The sequence below is a fragment of the Nilaparvata lugens genome, chromosome 9, assembly GCF_014356525.2.
Source record: "Nilaparvata lugens isolate BPH chromosome 9, ASM1435652v1, whole genome shotgun sequence".
NCBI lineage: Eukaryota > Metazoa > Arthropoda > Insecta > Hemiptera > Delphacidae > Nilaparvata > Nilaparvata lugens.
Window position 1 is genome coordinate 21,687,796 of NC_052512.1, and position 21,333 is coordinate 21,709,128.

Genomic DNA, 21,333 nt, shown 5'->3' on the forward strand with positions numbered 1-21,333 from the left:
GAGCCAGTTGGTGACAGAACAATAACGCTGGAGACACACGAGGTCTGCTATCTCTTCATAGTGAATTATTTAACAGAATTATTCAATAACAGTTGCCAACAGTTTGCAATTGAATAATCACATTTTCTCGAATTCCGACCTTATTTTCAATTTTAGGTGAAAATGTCACAAAACATTAATTGTAGAGATTTTCATGATCAATCTTTTCCACCTAGAATTTTTTGTTCAAATTGTACCTGAAGAGTGATAATTGGTAATCTAAAATCGAACTTTGCAAAGATGGGGCGGAGCTCCTGGAATTTTTACAGATATGTAGCAGACTTGTAGCAGTTGATAGAGCTTATCAATGACTATATTAGGTATGGATTTTATCTAAATCGTTGAAGCCGTTATTGAGAAAATCACGAGAACCCCTGTTTTTGACAACATTTTAGGCAGCTTGCAGGTTACAAAGGGGGCCCAGCTCCCGAAAATCCTCGTTCAAATGTAAGTTTTTAAGTGTTTTGAGATTAAATAAACACATAAATATAAACAGGATACACATGACACGGATAGATTAAAATCACTTAAAAACTTACATTTGAACGAGAATTTTCGGGAGCTGGGCCCCCTTTGTCAAACAACCAGGAAGTGAAGTGGTGCAGATTTGAACATTCCAACGGTCATGACCACAGAGACGCGGTAGAAATGTGCAGACCATAGAGCACAGACGAACGGAGGCGCACTGATTGAAGGAGCATTATGGGATTAGTTGGTGGGCCATGATGGGTTATTTCAAGCGGTAGATTTCAAATTTGAGTGGGTTATGGATAAGGAAATGTGTAGATTATGGATTGATAGAAAAGAGGAGATTTAAAATGAGAAATCCGAAATGAAGTAGAATAAAATTAAAAAATGGAATTATGGAATTGAACTGGAATTAAATTTATTTTTATTCTTTTTTTTCATTGAAAATTTATTATATATTTGATAGCTGTGAATTTGTTGGGTGCTTGGAGCTGCTCCCAGTCCTGGTCTTAACAGACAGTAATAGTACCATAACTATCAACTCTACACCAACTGTCCAATTAAATTGAAATAAATTTCATCATTATATAAGAATTTTCACAGCTATCAAATATAAAATAAATTTTCAATTTAAAGAAGAATAAAAATAAATTTAATTCCAATTCAATTCTATAATTCCATTTTCTTATTTCATTCTACTCCATTTCGGATTTCTAATTTTAAATCTCCTCTTTTCTATCAATAATCTACACCTTATACAAATACAGTAATAGACTGGCATCTCCACACATCTGTGTAATCACTTGTCAGTTGATTTATGATGAATAATTCCATAGTCTGATTTTTACTCTAATATTGGCGTATGAAGGAGGCTCATTTCTCCTTTTATATTATCCTTGAAAGGCAAAATTTCCAAAAACCTTGTATATACGTCGACGCGCAATTTGAAAAGGAACATACCTGTCAAATTTCATGAAAATTTATTACCGCGTTTCGCCGTAAATGCGCAACATATAAATATATAGACATATAAACATTTAAACATTTAAACATTTAAACATTTAAACATTTAAACATTTAAACATTTAAACATTTGAACATTTAAACATTTAAACATTTAAACATTTGAACATTTAAAACATTTAAACATTTAAACATTTAAACATTTAAACATTAAACATTAAACATTTAAACATTAAACATTAAACATTTAAACATTTAAACATTTAACATTTAAACATTTAAACATTTACATTTAAACATTTAAACATTAAACATTTAAACATTTAAACATTTAAACATTTAAACATTTAAACATTTAAACATTTAAACATTAAACATTTAAACATTTAAACATTAAACATTTAAACATTTAAACATTTAACATTTAAACATTCAAACATTTAAACATTTAAACATTTAAACATTTAAACATTTAAACATTTAAACATTTAAACATTTAAACATTTAAACATTTAACATTTAAACATTTAAACATTTAAACATTTAAACATTAAACATTTAAACATTTAAACATTTAAACATTTAAACATTTAAACATTTAAACATTTAAACTTAAACATTTAAACATTGAACATTTAAACATTTAAACATTAAACATTTAAACATTTAAACATTAAACATTTAAACATTTAAACATTTAAACATTTAAACATTTAAACATTTAAACATTTAAACATTTAATCATTTAAACATTTAAACATTTAACATTTAAACATTTAAACATTTAAACATTTAAACATTTAAACATTTAAACATTTAAACATTTAAACATTTAAACATTTAAACATTTAAACATTTAAACATTTAAACATGAAGAGAAATGCCAAACCGTCGACTTGAATCTTGGACCTCACTTCGTTCGGTCAATAAACTGACGTATAGCCAGCTGTAAAATATAAACATACTATACCTGAAAAGATAAAGAAACATGTAAGCTGCGTTTAAACCGGAGTTAATAACACAAGTTTTCAACTGACTTCAATTACAAAATTCATTAATATCATGTTGAGCTGCGTCTACACCAGAGTTGTAATAACACGATTTATTGACAAAAGTTATCAACTTGACTGAATCGACAAAAATTTCTCGTAACAAAAGTTAAAAACTCATGTTTTTAACAGAAAATTCCTTGTTATTAACAAGATTTATGTTATCCATCGAGAGTCGGTAAAGATCAAAGGAAATTTGTTATGTTAATAACAGAAGCCTCTCCTATCGCATTAACTTTTTTTAATAACAGGTTCCCATCTCTCCCGCAACCCCCTCATCGAGCATCCCTACCCTACAACTACAGCTGTTACACAATCACTACAGCTGCGGACGAAACACGTGACAAAGTTATTAACTTTTGCTGATAACAAAACTAGTAGCTGAAAGAAAATGTTATTAACTTATGTTAAAAACTTTTGTTATCAACTCTGGTGTAGATGCATTATAATTTGTTAACATTAGATCAGATGAAGATCATTATATTGTATTGTATTATATTGTATTACATTATATTATCACACCTGTTTCAATTTAAAGTATTTTGAAAACAATTTTTTGCTTTTTATTCCGGCTGTTATATCATATGAATACTCTAGTTAAATTGAATCATATGAAAGTCAATTATATAGATAACAAGATCTTGTTAAAAACAAGGAATTTTCTGTTAAAAACATGAGTTATTAACTTTTGTTAAGATAAATTTTGACGATTCAGTCGAGTTTTTAGCTTTTTGTTAATAACTCGTGTTATTAACTCCGGTGTAAACATAACTTATGGGTTTGAAAGGTGAAATATCCATAATTGATCAAAACTAATAATTATATTTAAAATAAAAACAAATTTTCGCGTTGTTTCCAAATTCTTCAAAAAAGTTAATTTTTCTTTTAATTCATAAACTGACGTATAGCCAGCTGTAAAGAATAAACACGATCATTTTAGAAAAAAATCTCTAAATTATTGTGTTATGTTTATCAATAAATAAAAATAACGAGCAAAGCTCGGTGCCCCAATATTTATTATTAAACTGAAATCCTAATTAAATGCTGTAAATCACCCCGAAGACTTCTGCTACTGCAAATATTGACAACAGGGTGAACAACTGGATTGGAATTCGATGAGAGCTACTGTCTAAAAGTTATGGCGATCGGGTGGTAATCGAACCCGGTTCCTCCTAATTGCTAGTCAGGAATGCTTAGCCTACCCTTTCAATCGAGGGTGATCCGTGGTCTAGTGCATAGACTGCTTGCGAAACATCATAGAGATCCCGGGTTCCAACCGTCTCATAAACAAAAGTTTTTTCAACCAGATCACTCCCATGTTATCGGATGGGCACGTTAAACTGTCGGTCCCGGCTGAATTGTGACAGTCGTAAGGCCCATTTAATAATAATAAATTTTATTCCCATTAATATACAAATAAGCAATCAATCTAATCAATAAAATGTACACAATATTCAAAAATAAAATATAATAAGATTTACTACAAATATAAATAAATAATTTTTTGGGGAAATTAACCTACTTGATTATGGGAAACCCATGTTCTAGAGCAGGTGTTGTAGTGGTGATAAATTAAATTTAGACTGGGGGTGTGAATACATTGGGTAAGTGAGCTCACAACTATTGTTCAAAATTAGGTTTTCTATATTATGTCTTCCAGTTGTTATCTTGATTGTGTACAGGAAGTAAATTGTGGAGTTTTGGTGCTAGGTGTTTGAAGTGTCGTTGGTATGTTGCCTTTCTAGCCACGTTCGTGATGAGAAGGCTTCTATTTCTTGTGATAGTGGTTTCTGTATTGAAACCTTTCTGGGTTTTTGTGTAGTCTGCAAATAATTGCTGGGGAGTAGAGTTGTCTTGCGTCCATCACACCAAAATCATTATAGAGCTGGTCTGACGGATAACGAGGTGGCTTCAGCTTGATGATTCAAATTATTTTTTTTTGCACTTCTATAAGGGGCTTAAATTGATGGCTCAAATTATATATATTCAGGCGGTGGTACCTTCCCGCAAGGGACTCTCTACCAACAAAAGCCAAACGAATTTACTTTTACCCTTACAACAAACTCACAATCTCTGGATAGTAGCGCTCATTTTTTACGAGGCCACACAACCAGTCTAAAAATGGAAATGAATTGAAAATTGCATTTGTTGTTTTGTTCTTCTTCTTGTTCTTCAATTATTTTATTATTATTATTATTATCATTATTATTACTATTATTATTCAGGTGGCATTGGATAAAACTAGCAGTCTTATCAACTTAGCTCTAAAATTTCGCTTTATTTTTAAAATAAAAGTAGTAAGTGAGTGTAAAGTGATATATGAAACATTTTCTACGGTGTTAAAAAGTGTAGTGAACAAAAAATTGGACTGAAACTGTGAGCAGTTTGACATAACAACGAAATCAAAATAACAGACATATCATAACCTAGAAATAGGAAGGATTGAAACTTTCAAACAAAAAACGACTACCTTAATGAACTGCTAAAATCTTCAGGTGGATTAACGCATAGAGAAACAATATCGTAAGTAGATATTCCATGGTATGGGGAATTTATGTCGCAACTTTTACTGTTATCTCAAGTCGATTACTGTCGATTATTGTCAATTTTTACTGTTTTGTTGGGATGAGAGTGTAGGAACGGCACAATTTGAGAGACTACCAGCGTCACACAGCTGCATGGGAAAGAACTACGTGAACTATCGGCTTGGGATAACAGTAAAAGTTGCGACATAAACGCCCTATACTATGGGATATCTACTTACGCTATCGTTTCTCTATGGTTCACGTGAGTCGTTGTGAGCAAGGAAAATAATTGAAAAATTCAACCATGAAAAAATGTACGAGATGCGAAGAAGAACTACCATCCGAAGGCGATTCAGTGAACTGTAATGGATGCAACCAACAAATGCATTTTGAATGCTCGGGACTGAGGGAATCAACACATAGGAATATGTCAAATCAAAAGAAAGCTGATTGGCGGTGTCCAACATGTAGAATAAAGATAAAAGCAAGGAGTGATTCTACCTCTTCATTAAATGAAAGCACGGATATCCAAAGCATTCTCAATCGAATCAACAATCGACTAGAGTTGATGCCAGAAATTAACAAAAGAAATAGAAAATTTAACAACATCTATTACCGGCATCACTGAGGAGATGAAGCAGTACAAGGAAAAAGTGGATGAATTAGAGAAAATGAATGAGGAAAAGGATAAAAAGATAGAATCACTGGAGAAAAGGATACTTGATTTGGAAAATCATTCGCTAGAGAAGAATATTGAAATTGTGGGTGTCAAGAAATTACCAAATGAGAATCTCAATAGCATATTTGATACTATCACAAAAAAGCTGAACTACTTTATTACAATTCCAACAATTAGGCTTTTGGATTTCTCCTACCCTATTCTCTAGCGTTTTCGGCGCGGCTTTAGACTGAAAATCACTCCGTTTTTCTCCATCATTTTCCGTGCTTTTCAGAGATAACCTCCCGTTTCTCTCTTCAGCACGAATCGCCTCATACTCTCTGGTTACATCTAACAACTGATCTACATTTTTAACCCCTACACTACGAACATATAATTTATACCGTGGTAATAAATTCAAAAACAACCTCTCGAACATCCTATCCCCCTCATAACTACCTAACCGTCTCATCAAGGTAAGCAAGGCTTCGGCATACTCATCAGCCGGTTCGCCCTCCCTCAGCTTCCTTGCAATGATCTGACTCTCAAGGTCGTTACTATAAGAATGAGGATAATAACGGAGTTTAAATGCCTCTACAAAATCAGCCCACGTCCTCCACTGGGAGCGACGATTCCTCATCCAAAGTAGAGCCCCTCCCTCCATCAGCTCCGGCAGGGCTATAAGAGATTGCTCCCCAGAGATCCCATATGCGCCCTGGAGTTCCGCGAGCCTCTCGATGAAACTGGGAGCATCTGATACACCATCAAAATGTAAATTCCAACTTCTTACCTTGTCGCAGACTTCTCCCTGACTATACATGCCTGAAGAGTGGGACAGTGCCGGCTCTGTACCTGGTTGAGAGGCAGCAGAGGTCCGGGTTCGAAGGTGCTCGACCATCCTCCTCCTCCTCAGCTCCTTCACAGTCCCCGCTGCAGACAGGCCGAGACTCTCTAGGTAGCCGACTGCCTCCTCCTTATTCAGCCGATACACCCACGACACTCTGGGGTCGGCTTTGCGTTCCCCGAGGTCCTCCCGGCGGACCGCCTGTACGACTTCATCATCCTGATGAGTAGTTTCTTCTCCGTGTACACTCATCGCGGATTGGGATTTACCTAACCCCTTATCGCGAATTTCTTGGGCGCCAGACGTCTTAGCCCCACGTTAGGAGACGTCAGTTTTATTAGGATATCCTATTCCACCCTCTTGGTTACCTAATAATTGCGATGTATTGCTACAATGCGGACTAGCTACAGTCGGATATGGGTCGGGGTCAGTTGCCGTACTGACTGGTGGAGATACCGGACCTACGCTTCTCCCTCTATCCTGATTCTTTACCCTCTGCTTCTTTCGCAAGATTTTCAATTTCAGGGGAAGAGTATTTGTCCGTGCCGTTGCTGGCCGATTCGGCCCTTGGCCTTTGGAATACAGGGTGGGTGTTAGGGGATATTAAGATAACCCTAGCACAAGGAGACGGATCTGACTATCAGATCCCAACAAATAATTCTATTTATAAGGGTATTACGCAATCTGAACCAACTGCGAATTGACGGCGAGCAAGCTGTACCTGCAAGCCCGGAAAGAGGTTTTTCTATGGGGTCTAAGGTAAGAGCTATAGGGTAGAGGTATGATGGATCTATGGAGTTGTTAGTGGTGTTCAAGATATAGTTAAACAAAGTACGGTTTAGGGTGTTAGATTTAGAGAATAGGGTACAGGGTCTGAGGTATAGCATATAGGTTATTCGGTACAGAGAATCAATAATAAGATTATTATTCTCTACAGCAAATAAATATCTGCTCAATAATCCGCAATCTGAGAATTGCGCTCTAGCTCTCAGCAAGCTGGACCTGCTAGCTAAATACAGTATATCAATTTCAATTATGTGGTAATTGAAATTTAGAGGATAAGGTTTGAGGTGTGGGATTTCTGAGTCGCGAGCCTGCAGCTGCGAAAGGATTTTCAGCAATTCTGAAACTGCTAAATAGGATTTCTGGTGACTGCGCGCCGGTTATTAAGGGCTAATCTGTGACAGCCCTTAAGGGTATGGGAATCACTCTCAATCGTCTGAAACTCTTTTAAATTAATAGTCAGTATGTCGACTATTATGAGAGGATAGAAAAGATTTTTCACAGACACAGTCTGTGAAATAATATCGGGAAGACAACAGTCCGTCGTTGTCAGGATAGGAAAGGATTTTTCCAGGATTTTCCACAAGGAAAATATCGAGTCAGAGACTCCTAATTCAGGAAAAGGTTTTAATGGGCTTTTCCAAGCAATAACCAGTCTAAGGACTACAACAAAATCGATCTCTAATTTGCAACTGAGATCACGGGAAAATTCATGAATTTTCCACAGGGAAAACCAGCCAATAATATTTGCTATTTAAGGAGACAGGTCTCCAGGAATTTTAGAAAAGATTCGTGGGTCTGAAAACCCGCGAATAGGACGATCTCAAATCTGGAACTGAGATCAGGGAGGATTTTAGCACAGGAGGAATTAAGAGAAGGAAAGAGAAAGGATGTTGCAATCTAGGACTTCGACAAGGAAGTTCTCAAGCTGTACCTGATAGCTGGAAGGATTTCAGAATAGGAAAAATTAGGAGGAAGAAAGAGAAAGGATGCCGCAGTCTAGAAACTTCGGCGAGGAAGTCCTCAAGCTGTACCTGAGAGCTAGAAGGATTTTAGAATAGGGAAAGTTGAGAGAAACAAAGAGAATGGATGCTGCAGTCTAGAAACTTTGGCGAGGAAGTCCTCAAGCTGTACCTGAGAGCTAGAAGGATTTTAGAATAGGGAAAGTTAAGAGAAAGAAGGAGAAAGGATGCCGCAGTCTAGAAACTTCGGCGAGGAAGTCCTCAAGCTGTACCTGAGAGCTAGAAGGATTTTAGAATCTTCCTACTAGGAATTACAGCAAGTCAGAAACTGCTAAGCAAAGTTAAAATACAGGGCCACTCTATAGTATGAAAAGTAGGTAAGCAAGGAAAATTTACTATAAATGATAATAATCTCTCTACAAGGATAAAAATTAATCGAGAAAACTATTCTCAAAAAGGACAGGGATTTTCCCACAAGAATAAAAATTAATTGAGAAAAACTATTCTTAAAAAGGACAGGGATTTCCCTACAAGAATAAAAATTCAATTGAGAAAAATTACTCTTTAAACTGAAGGCCACCTTACTACAGAGAAGGAAAAATATACGGACTACCAGTCCTGACATACAATTACCTGAATCAACATGGATACTGATACGGAGAATAGCGAACCGATTCCCACTTCCCGTATCAAACTTGAACGTTGTGAAGCGACAGAGTCGAGACTTATTAATTAAGTACTCAAAATTAACCCGCTACAAGAGCCTAGTTAAATTTCCCACCTAACTGTTTGTAGTACAAACTTAAGATCCCTTACAGGTTTCAAAACCAAGGATAACTCGTTCACCCCCAGTGATACGAATTAAGGAAAAATAACCGACAAGAGAGAGAATCCCCCAGGAAGTTCTATCTCCGAGTTGTCCGGAACTCGTCTTACAATATTCTATATTAAACCACAAAAATAGAATAATTCCCCTAGAAATAACTAGTACCTGGAATGTCATAAGGAGAGGAGATTCGTGACCCATTCACACACTCAACCACCGAACAACTGCTCCTTGCCTAGCTCTGCTCCTCCCAGAGTAGGGTCCGTGGAAAATTGGGAGGCCGGGGGAAAAGAGATTGCCGACCAATAGGAGTCTCAGGAGACGATCACGCCACTGGCCATGTGACAGGGTATGAATCCACTAATGCTGATGCTGAGGGTGCATCCATGATTATATTATGGAGATCTAAATAGATTCTCATTACATATGTGATAAAATATAAGATGTTTTTATTTTATGATCACTCTAATATGTAAACTATCATATTATGTAAAGTGAGAAAAATTTGAATAAAAAAAATCATTATTATTATTATGATTGGGTGTCTCGTTGGAGTGATTGATAATGCGCTGGTCTAAATCAAATCAAATCAAATTGGTTTTTATTATTCATGATAACTGGGTACAAAAATTCGAATCATAGACTACAACGACGTTACATCTTTTGCAAACAAATAATCATAAATAAAACTTACAGTTGGAATAAAATAATTAATCATTATAACTGAATCTAACTGCAATATATCATAGTTACAGAAAATACAACACTATTTTTTCAATAAACCTCATGAAAACTCTCCACAAAGGCAAAGCCTTGTGTGTGGAATTGAGTCTTTATGATGATTGGCTAACGTTGATTGTCCTTGTAACTGCATCTATCAGATTCTTGGGTAACCAGACATTAATATCGGGAAAGATTTGAAGTTTCAAGGATTCGAAGTTTATAATATGTAAAAATTTAGAGTTAAACTTAGATCATCATTCCACGACATTCGCTTTATCTATACAATGAATGAATTATCTATTCCAATTGTATCTGAGATAGAGCTTTTAAACTCGGTATGGCTCCATATGGCCATACAGCTGATTTTACAATGCTTTTTAGATGATCTTGTTTGTCTTGTGCATGCATGCAGTACGAAGAGAATTAATTATTATTCTCTGTTATTTTTCGAGTGAACACAATGAATAAGGTATTGTTGAAATTCTAATAAAATTTGCTAACTTTTTACTTTCCTTGCCCTATTGCCATAGGTAAGGAAAGTATTGCTTTCCGAAAAAAATTAAGGTACCCCAATTTCTAAATTTCTATACGTTTCAAGGTCCCCTGAGTCCGAAAAAGTGGTTTTTGGGTATAGGTCCGTGCGTGCGTGCGTGTGTGTGTGTGTGTGGTGTGTGTGTGTGTGTGTGTGTGTGTGTATGTGCGTCTGTGTACACGATATCTCATCTCCCAGTTAACGGAATGACTTGAAATTTGGAACGTAAGGTCCTTACACTATAAGGATTCGACACGAACAATTTCGATCAAATGAAATCCAAGATGGCGGCTAAAATGGCAAAAATGTTGTCAAAAACAGGGTTTTTTGCGATTTTCTCAAAAACGGCTCCAACGATTTTGATCAAATTTATACCTGAAATAGTCATTGATAAGCTCTATCAACTGCAACAAGTCCTATATATGTAAACATTTCAGGAGCTTTGCCCCATCTATGCAAAGTTCGATTTTAGATTCTCAATTATCAGCCTTCATATACAGTTTAAACAAAAAATTTCAAGTGGAGAAGATTGAGCATGAAAATCTCTGCAATTAATGACCAGTACCTAACATTTCCACCTAAAATAAAATTGAAAATAAGCTTGAAATCCGAGAAAATTTGATTATTAAATTGCAAACTGTTGGTTCTATTAAATCATTCACTATGAATGTGTTGAATGAGACTTCGTGTGTCTCCAGCGTTATTGACCTATCACCAGCTGTCTCATATCTTTGAATAGTAGACTTGAGATGCGCGAGTACACTAGCGTCAGGTGATCAATTTTCATAACGGCAAGGAAAGTTGTGTGAGTGCGCCAAATCAGATTTTTTGTCTTGTAAATTATCTGTAAAGTGAACGGTTTTCATCAATTTTGCCATCAAAAATTTAAAATGGTGGCGATTTTGAAAATTTACATCAAAATTTCTATTATTTTATTTTTTAAAGTTGAGTCTTCATAGCATAAATTAATATTCATTTCGAATTTCAGATCAATACAACATTTCGTTCTTGAGATGAAAATTCCTAAGTAGAAAAAACAAATAGGCATCTATAAGGATAGCCCCTAAGTTTTGGACACTTCAAATATGACATTTGTAGTCTCCTATCATACAGGAACAATACCCTGAAATGTTCGACACTACTTCTGAAACACCCGTATTTCATGCACTTAATGGATTTCCTCAAATCACGCCTGTACATTCAATAAAATAAACATTTATAAGTCAGTTGGATTGAGGAAGAGAAATAGTTTATTTCATTTAATGTTTGCAGTGATAGAAGTAAGAGCATCAACAAGCTTTTCTCCTAATAATCAAATTCAAAGACTGTGTTAAACAGTGTCTGTGATTGTACTACCTCCCCGCCCGCTTCAAGCTGGTGTGCCGTGCTATGAATTTGGAAAGTTAATTTGGAATTTAGAATTTAGAAGCACACACAATATAACTTAATAAAAAGGATGCTTGATAAACATACCTAGTGCTATAGAGAACGGGAATCCAGAAATGACAAGAGAGACAACGAAATAGGAATAAGATATCAAATATATTGTCACCTCTCACAGTTAAATTCAACAGTTAATGAAACAAAATGAAGTTACATCATGGAAACCGAAAATAGAATCACTCAATTCAGAAAATTATCTCCGATAAAGCTAATTCGGTAGTATCCTACTCTGTCTGCTTTACATTGAAAACATCTTAGATTGAATCATGAGAAGCTTTAAGGACTCTAATTCAGCACGTTTCAATTGATTAATTGGTTCACGATTTAATGAACGATTAATAACATTTGTAATCTATCCATTCCCAATTACGATTTAACACAAAAATGACTCTAATTCAGCACGTTTTAATTGATTAATTGGTTCACGATTTAATGAACGAATCATAACACTTGTAATCTATCCATTCCCATTTACGATTTAACACAAAAAGGGACTCTAATTCAGCACGTTTTAATTGATCAAATGGTTCACGTTTTACCCTCCTTTTTTGAAAGCCTATAGTCACTAGAACCCATTCTGCCACATCCGGAGTTCCTGGGACGTTTCTTTAATTTGGAAAAAGTTATTACCTCAAAGCTGTTTCTTCAATTTGAATCTAGGCTCGATGATCGAGCTCTAAACGTCCAGATGGACAGGAGACAGCATACCCCAAGCTTCTAGGACTGCCATCGATTCAGAGACATCTCAGCGGCTTAAAGACACACGTTCACGAGACATTCATTAACCCGTATATTGATGGACTCGTACATTGATGGACCCATACTTTGACCGCTGTTAGAATAAAAAATAAACTAGGATAAAACAAATTAACTTAACTTTAGTTATATCATAGAGTCAACCTACTTTAGGTTTTTTTATATGAAACTCAAATCAATACGGTACTTATTACTTTAAAATACAAATAGACATTACCTACTTCAATATCTTGATTTAATAGAAAAGAATTTATTTGTAATCAGGGTCATGCCCTTTATACAAAGAGATGAGTACAAAGTATTCCATAATACATAATTCACAAGTTGATTGGGTTACTTCATGATAAGGTCTTACGAGTATTGTTGTTAGTTTGTTCAGTCTGTTCTCTCACATAAAATATATATAGAGTGTAATTTAAAAAAAATAAATTACATGATAGGTGTTTCCTAAATAAGAAAGCTTTTCATTAGAATCAACAAAACAAATAAAATCTATAACACAAAATACTGTCATTTAAATCTTTCAAAAATAATTTAAAATAAAAAAATCTCAATTCCTTCTAATAGGTACTCTAAATTTCTACAAAACATATACTGTTCATTTTCTTCCAACATTTATCAGTTTGAATATACAAATACCACCTTCCATTGCACAAGAGAATCAAAAGGACTATTCTCAATTATAATACTTTAATTGCATTACAATGAATACTTTGATGGAAGCTTTCATCGATAATAATTTCCTTAAATTTATTATAAATCTATGACGTACCTTAGTAGCAGTAACAGGAGGAAAATTTCCATTGTAAGGTGACAAATTTGATATCCTCTCTTCCTTATTAAAGCACTTACTGAGGCAGAAAAAACTAAAACATCCTATTGCAACAGATGGTTCCACAGCCAAATACTACCAAGCCTAAAGCTGGCATAAAAGCCATGATTAACACAAAATACTGTGACTACATTTTGTACTGCTTACAACAGAGGACAGACGCTGAGTGAAGCCACTGTACGCTTGCCTTGTCGAGGACAGCTGTGTACGGCCTCACTAGATAGGAACCTAACCAACGTTAACTGTGATTGGCAGTTACTATTTTATCGAAATTATTCATTAGAATTTCCGCCAATATAAAGGAAAGATACAACTACAATTTAAGATACATTCTCCCACCAAGTGACAGCTATTTTCCAAATTCCTAACCAAATAAGGCATGATTGATAATCAATCGGACACAAATTCCTTGCCTTATAAGGTCATGAACCAGACTGATGCTCCAGGAAAATCGTTGATTTTCTTAGTACTATAACTTCTATGCACACACTTACAGAGTCGACACAACACAACGCAGAAAAGCAAACCAGCAAAACAAACTGTTATAACAGACTGACTTCTCATGATAATTCACATAATCCTCATTATTCACAATTGGAACAATGAATATTGTTACACTGGTTTCAATGCAAAATAGAGGATTGGCTGTCGTGGAGCTTGGTTTTCAGTTTCGGTGACGACAATCAGACCCCTCATATAGGCCTACAGCAGAGGTCTAGCTGGCGGGGATCTTGGTTGTCATGAGCGTTTGAGGAGCTTGGTTGTCGCAAAAAACCTCGTTCTAGTAGTAGGGGATTAGTTATCAGGAAGACTATAGTAAATGCAAATTAGAGAGACGGGTGATTGTGGCACCATCTCTGAGTGAAATTGGTAAATTTCGAGCTTTAAATAACATGTGTTATTCTAAATATTGGAGATTTGTCAATCATAATTATTATGACAGGTTTTAAATCAGGTTCTATTTATATTTTGAAAGAAAACAAACAAATTCTCATCACTTGTCCAAATTACAGCGTTCCAGTGAAGGCTTGGATTGGTTCTTTTTTTTGGTATATTTTACTTTAATGTGGAGATGTAAAATTTACATAAATGTATGACTGAATTTGAAAAATCTTGAATAAACATATTTTTAATGAGAAGTTAGTCAGGTTATGATGACATTTCAAATGTAAACAAACACAAAACAGAAGATTTTTTTTACTGCTTGGAATTTACCAATTTCACTCAGAGATGGTGCCAATTTTGTGTTTACTATAGTTGATGGCAATAGTATATTTCGCCAGGGGATTGGCTGACGCCTGTGATAAAAATTTCGAGAAGCTTAGTTGTTGGGAAGACAGGTTGGCAGTGACAACCACCTTGCCAATTTTGTGTTTACTATAGTTGATGGCAATAGTATATTTCGCCAGGGGATTGGCTGACGCCTGTGATAAAAATTTCGAGAAGCTTAGTTGTTGGGAAGACAGGTTGGCAGTGACAACCACTGCCATAATTATATACTAATCATATTAATATACTATATACTATCAATACCATACTGATAATATTAATATACCTACTATGTACTATCTACACTTTACACCATAATTGATATTGAGTTTTGTTTAAATTCATTCAACCCATATTCAATCCCATTTCTATTTGATCATGATGATTAATTTCTTGCCGCATGCTTGTCAGATCAGCTGATTGAATGCAATAGTTCAACAGCTGAAGAGCCTGGGGCATAATTTTGCCCACACAAACACACACACACACACACACACACACACACTCGCTCACTCACTTATCAACAGATGACAAAATTCTCAGCTGTTTTTCCAAGAATGAATTTATTCTTTTCATGTCCTTCAGCGAGTTTTTGAGAGTTTCAATTTCATTCTATCGAAGCGTATTATGAAATTAAACTTGCTATAGTAAACAGTAATTTTAAACAAGTAGGCTACATTATAACTTCCAATGTGGTGCTATACTTATTTTAATTTGCATCTCTTCTTATAAACATCTCTGTTTATTCAGGTGGCGAGATTGGCCTAATTACTAATAATAGAGGAATTCAGTGAGTAAAATACAAGAATATATTATATTATAGAGAAAATAGAGTAGAAAGAGAAATATTGCTAAATCTATTGTGATTATGGAATTTGTTTCCAATCAAATATTTGAATTGACTCGTCAGCAATATGGAATGCTTCTTATCCCTGATTAGCACAGCCATGCAATGAATCAATGAGTTAATCACTTACTGAATGAGTGAATGAACAGTGGAATGCATTTCACATTACTCCTGAATCAGAAAGTATGTCAACTTGAATATCCACAACTGAGTGTTCTGACGTGGAAAACAACATTGAATGATAATTTTGGATTAATATTAACTAGCAGGTAACCCATGTTCAGCAAGGGTCTATTTTAAAACTTGACAAACTGACAACTTAATGTAAATGGTTCATGTAAATCAACATGATGTAATGTAATCTTGAAGAGTTTAAAATAGGCCTGTAACCATCCTTGGTTGATTAAGGCCGGGTTTCACCAAAAAAATACGCTAACAAAAATTAACTATGAAGGGCTAATGGATGACTTAGATAAGGAAAACTGGAATTTCATAGAAATGATCGATGGAAATAACATTGATGAAATGGTTGACGTTTTCATCGAAAAATTAGAATATAATCTTAATAAATACACACAAAAAATTGAGCTTCCGCATAGGAAAAGACCATTAAAAAAGTGGATTACACCAAGCATGGTATGTACGATGAGAAAGCGTGATAGAATGGCCAGTAAACTTAAAAATCAACCTTTTAATGTAACTCTAAAAGAGCAATATAGAAACTATAGAAATAACTTGAATACCTTGATCAGGAATGCTAAAATAGAATACTTTAATAACAAATTTCAATTGTGCAGGGGAAATACAAAGCAAACTTGGGAAAATATCAGAGAGATTCTAGAAATTAAGAGAAAGTCTGATACTGAACCAAACGTTGATGGAAGTTTCAACGAGTTTTTTGTCAATGTAGGAGAAAAATATGCAGCCAACCTGCGACAGAACATACTTAATCAAGAAGTTCCAACATCTTCATCCAATCCTCCTGTAAATAGTTTTTATTTATATCCTACAAATTCTGTTGAGATCGGCCACATCATAAATACTTTGAATAACAATGCATCCCCAGGTTTAGATGGATTTACAGGCCACTTTCTGAAACAAATTGCTCCCTATATTGTTAGACCTTTGGAAATTATAATAAATAGTGGCTTCAGTCATGGATACTTTCCAGAACGCTTTAAAATTGCTAGAATTATACTAATACATAAATCGGGTGATAAATCAAATCCAGCGAATTACAGGCATATTAGTTTATTAAGTAACCTATCAAAAATAATGGAAAGACTTTTAAAAAAGAGATTGATGGACTATTTGAATAAGCAGGACATCATAGCAGCGAATCAGTTCGGATTCCAGCCAGGGAAATCAACTAAGGATGCTGTTATGTTGTTAGCAGATTTAGTTAACAGGAACTTCAATAAAGGATCCAAAACAGTTGCAATATTTCTAGATTTAGCTAAAGCTTTTGATACCATACCTCACTTAACTTTGATAAATAAGCTTCATGGCTGTGGAATACGTGGACTGGCTAAAAAATTAATTTTGAATTACCTGGAGGATAGAATGCAAATTATGACCTTAAACAATAGAACAGATACACGCAAGCTGAAAAGCTATGGCCTACCTCAAGGTACAGTCTTATCTCCCTTATTGTTCCTAATCTATTTAAATGATCTCCTCAAATTGAATATTCCAAACACAACAAAAATATCTTTTGCTGATGACACAGCGTTAATATTCACAGGTGAGTCATGGAGGGAGGCATATGAGAATGCAAATAAAGGTTTAGCTCTGGCCAAGGCATGGTTTGATAATCACACTCTTACATTAAACTTGCTTAAAACTAAATTTATTGCTTTCTCCCAAACTTCGAGCGGTGAGCCACCTCCTGATCTCTGTATTAGAATGCACGACCACAGAATCAATACCCCTATAGGTGAGACAAATTGTTTGTGTCAAAAAAAAGAAAAAATAAATTCTATAAAATATTTAGGAGTAATGGTTGATTGCCACTTGAATTGGAATTCTCATCTAGAGTATTTGATTTCCAAATTGAAATATCTGATATCGGTTTTCTACAAAATAAATTTATTGAATGATGTGAACATAATAAGAACCATCTATCATGCCTATGCTCATTCTTTGTTTCAGTATTGCATAGAGGTTTGGGGTGGTACTTTTGACTCCCATTTCAATAAAATTTTCGTTTTACAAAAACATATAATCAGGGCAGCCCTTGGGAAACCTAGACTTTACCCTAGTAAATGCCTCTTCATAGAATTTGGAGTTCATACACTGAGACAGGTTTTTGTTAAAAACATCATAATTCACATAAATAGAAATAGAGAATTATTAACCCTAAATACCAATCCCTTTAACATTCGCCCTTCAGTAAACAATTTATTCAATACATCATTTAACAGATTAACAATAAATAAACATCAGTTCTCATTCTATGTAGAATTTTATGCCAATAGAGTCCCAAATCATTTTATAACTAGCAAACTTACAAAAAAGCTTCATATAGAAATTGATGAGTGGATCAAGAGAAATATTTATTTTTATCTCTGCTGATGATAAGCTGTTGTTTTCTTGGATGATAGTGAAGATGTTCCTATAAGGTTGATAATTATTACATTTTAGGATAGTTTTTTCTGTTTTCTAATATTATGATGGTAATATTTGTCCTATTATATGTTGCTCTATTTTTGATGCATCGAAAGCCAAGTGCTTTTATCTCTTTGTTGTGATTGAATGCTTATTGTCCTAAAAATGTATTCTCATCTTTAGTTCATTCATTTATTTATTCAATTTGCCTTTTTAAGATTAATTTCGAAAAGCCTAGTATCTCACGTTAACTTTTTTCTATGTCATGAGTGAATTCATCTTTATTTATTCAATCTTTCCATCTTTAAACTCAAATTAAATTGTCTAAAATTTAAAGCCTTACAAAATTCTTTTTTGTCTATAAATAAAAATTATCTCTTTTATTTTATCCTTTCATTTTAAGCTATTCATTTATAAATTTTTTTTTTCTATTCTCTTGTTTTTTGTATTGAATCTATTGCTGTAAATGCTGAAAATAGAAAATACTTTCCTTGTAAAATAGAACTCACTGCTGGCGCTCAAGTTGTACTTCTGCCGGCAGTGCCAAAAAAAGTGAATAAGGTGCTATTATTAGGCCAAGATAGGCTTACAAGTACTTTTATTTGATAATATTAAAAGTTGTATTGTGTCAAATTTTGTATATATTGTTTTTTGCACTTTGTTGCTTCAGTCTGCATAAGAATTTTGTATTTGTAATTTGTTTTTTTGGCAATAAATAAATTCATTCAATTCAATTCAACTAAACGTGTTCTTCTAAACTTGTTGTTAGAGGAATAAACTTCAATTAGCCCTTAAATTTAGCCGTTATAGAGTTATCTGGCCAAATTTGGTCAGTTGATATCTGTAATCTGTCCTAAAGAAAAAAAATGGCGGCGTTCTGTTAACTGCAATGTTGGAAGTAGTTTGTTGAGGTTATGTTTAATCATTACTTTATTCCTGGTTCTTACAATTATATTTCTATTTGATTGAGGGTGAGTTTCACCAACATCATATTTATGCTTTACTTGGTAATCTCCAGTCAACACTCAAGCCAACACTCCGCCCTCAAGTGGGTATGATTATTTCAATAATAGTAATAATAATGACACAGGTATGTTTCTAGCAAATAAGCTCCACTCTTTCCAAAAACTTTTCAAGGCTGCTCACCTTAACGTCCAATTCCTCAGCTGCCACATTGATGAGCTCAAAGCAATCTTCCGTTTTCAGGACTTCAATATGATTGGAATTTCCCAATCATTTTTGAAGCCTAGTAGCCTATTTCATCAAATTTTGTTGCATTACCTGGATTTATAATCTTTCCCGAAATGATATAGATTGAGTAAAGCTTGTGGGGGTGTAGCAATTTATGTGAAAGATATTTATGAAAACAAAAGTTTTAATCACATCTAAACAAGAGTATTGTTCCAGACCAGAGTCTATGCTACTTGAATTATCCTTATCTAGTAGCCTACTGATAAATTACTTGTTGGTAATCGCCCACCAAAAATAGGTCATTTTACAGATTTCGAAAATGCCTTATTGATTTCTCTTATGCCTTGTTATAACCGTATACTAGTTATGGGGGATATGAACACCGACTTGAACATGACAAATCGTAACTTTGACTACTTTCAACTGACTACAATTTTCCAATGCCTAAACATGACTACGGTATTTTACCTCTCGATCCAACTCATCATACTAATGAATCTGACACACTCATTGACCTTCTCATTGTTAGTGATCCTAACAAGGTTGTTCAAGCAGGCCAAATCCCAGTCCCAGCTATTTCTGGACATGATTTGATCTACTGTGTACTTTCCCATAAGATACCTAAGCCAGAACAGAAAATTATCACTTATAGAGACTTCAAAAACTTTGATGAAGCCGCCTTCCTGAATGATGTCGCTCAGACTCCATGGCATCAAATTGGAGCGTTACCCTCAGTTGATGACATGGTCAAGACTTTCGAGAATTGGACTTTGACTCTGTATGACAAACATCCACCTTATGTGACAAGGAGGATTAATAGAAAACGACGAGTACCGTGGATGACTGAAGACATACTTAAGAGGATGGGACGTAGAAACAAAGCACATAGAAAATTTAAAAAGGCATTTGACTTGGATAGTTTGATAGAGTTTAGGAGCCTTAGAAATAGAGTTAAACAGGAATTACGGAACTCAAAGATTAGGTACGGTACCGTACTTGAATTCGCTCATGATAAACAATAGACAAGACTCTAAATCACTTTGGCAGGGAATAAGAGAATTTGGGCTTGACAAACAGAAATGGAATCCCCAAATTGACTTACCATTGAACAATATAAATGACCATTTCGTTTCACACTCTAACCAACGCGACGAAGTTGTCATTGCTAATCATATCGATAATCTTGAAGAGCAGGTTACAAACTTAGATTTACCAATTAGGTACTGATCAATTTCATTTCCATCCAATCTCAGAAGAAGACACTTTCAAAGCAATTCAACGTATTCATAGTAATGCTATGGGTGTAGACAAAAGTCCTATTAAATTTATCAAGAAGATGTTATTTGCTGTTTTACCAACCATTATATAAATTTTAACAAGTCACTTGAAGAAGGCAATTTCCCTGAAAACTGGAAATTTGCTCTGGTTCGCCCTCTCAATAAAGTCCCATCACCTAATAAAGTTTAGGATTTTAGACCAATCAGTATTCTACCTGCATTGTCCAAAGTGCTAGAAAGACTCATTCATGCTCTAGTTGTAAAATTTCTAGACAACAATAGTAAGCTTCATAATTTTCAATCAGGCTTTGGAAAATTCCATCCAACTGAGCCAGCTCTGCTTCGTGTCACTGATGATATAAGGTTAGCTATGGACCAAATAAAATGCACCATCCTCACCCTAATTGATCATACAGTCCTTTTGAATAAGTTGGCTATTCTTGGTTTCAGTCACAACTCGTTAGTTTGGTTCAAATCCTATCTATTAGGTAGGGAACAATGTGTATCTGTCGGTGACAAAAAGTCAACGTGGAAAAACGTTATGCATGGGGTACCACAAGGTTCAATTTTAGGCCCTCTCCTCTTCACTTTGTATGCTAATGACGTTTCTTTCATTATCAAATTCTCCAGTCTCCATACTTATGCAGACGACCTTCAAATCTATTTAAGCTGTCCCATAACAAAAATTAATGAAACAGTTGGAATAATGAGTCAGGATATCAATTCGATAGTGGAATGG

General features: G+C 34.5%; 1 protein-coding gene across 2 annotated transcripts in view; it reads left to right on the forward strand.

Moving 5' to 3' along the window:
* LOC111052006 overlaps positions 1-21,333 on the forward strand; it is a 469,556-nt gene that overhangs the window by 426,280 nt on the left and 21,943 nt on the right. For both annotated transcript variants that reach the window (XM_039435624.1, XM_039435625.1), the window contains exon 33: positions 15,423-15,462. In XM_039435624.1, the coding sequence (XP_039291558.1) occupies positions 15,423-15,462 (40 nt within the window). The remainder of the gene's footprint in view (positions 1-15,422; positions 15,463-21,333) is intronic.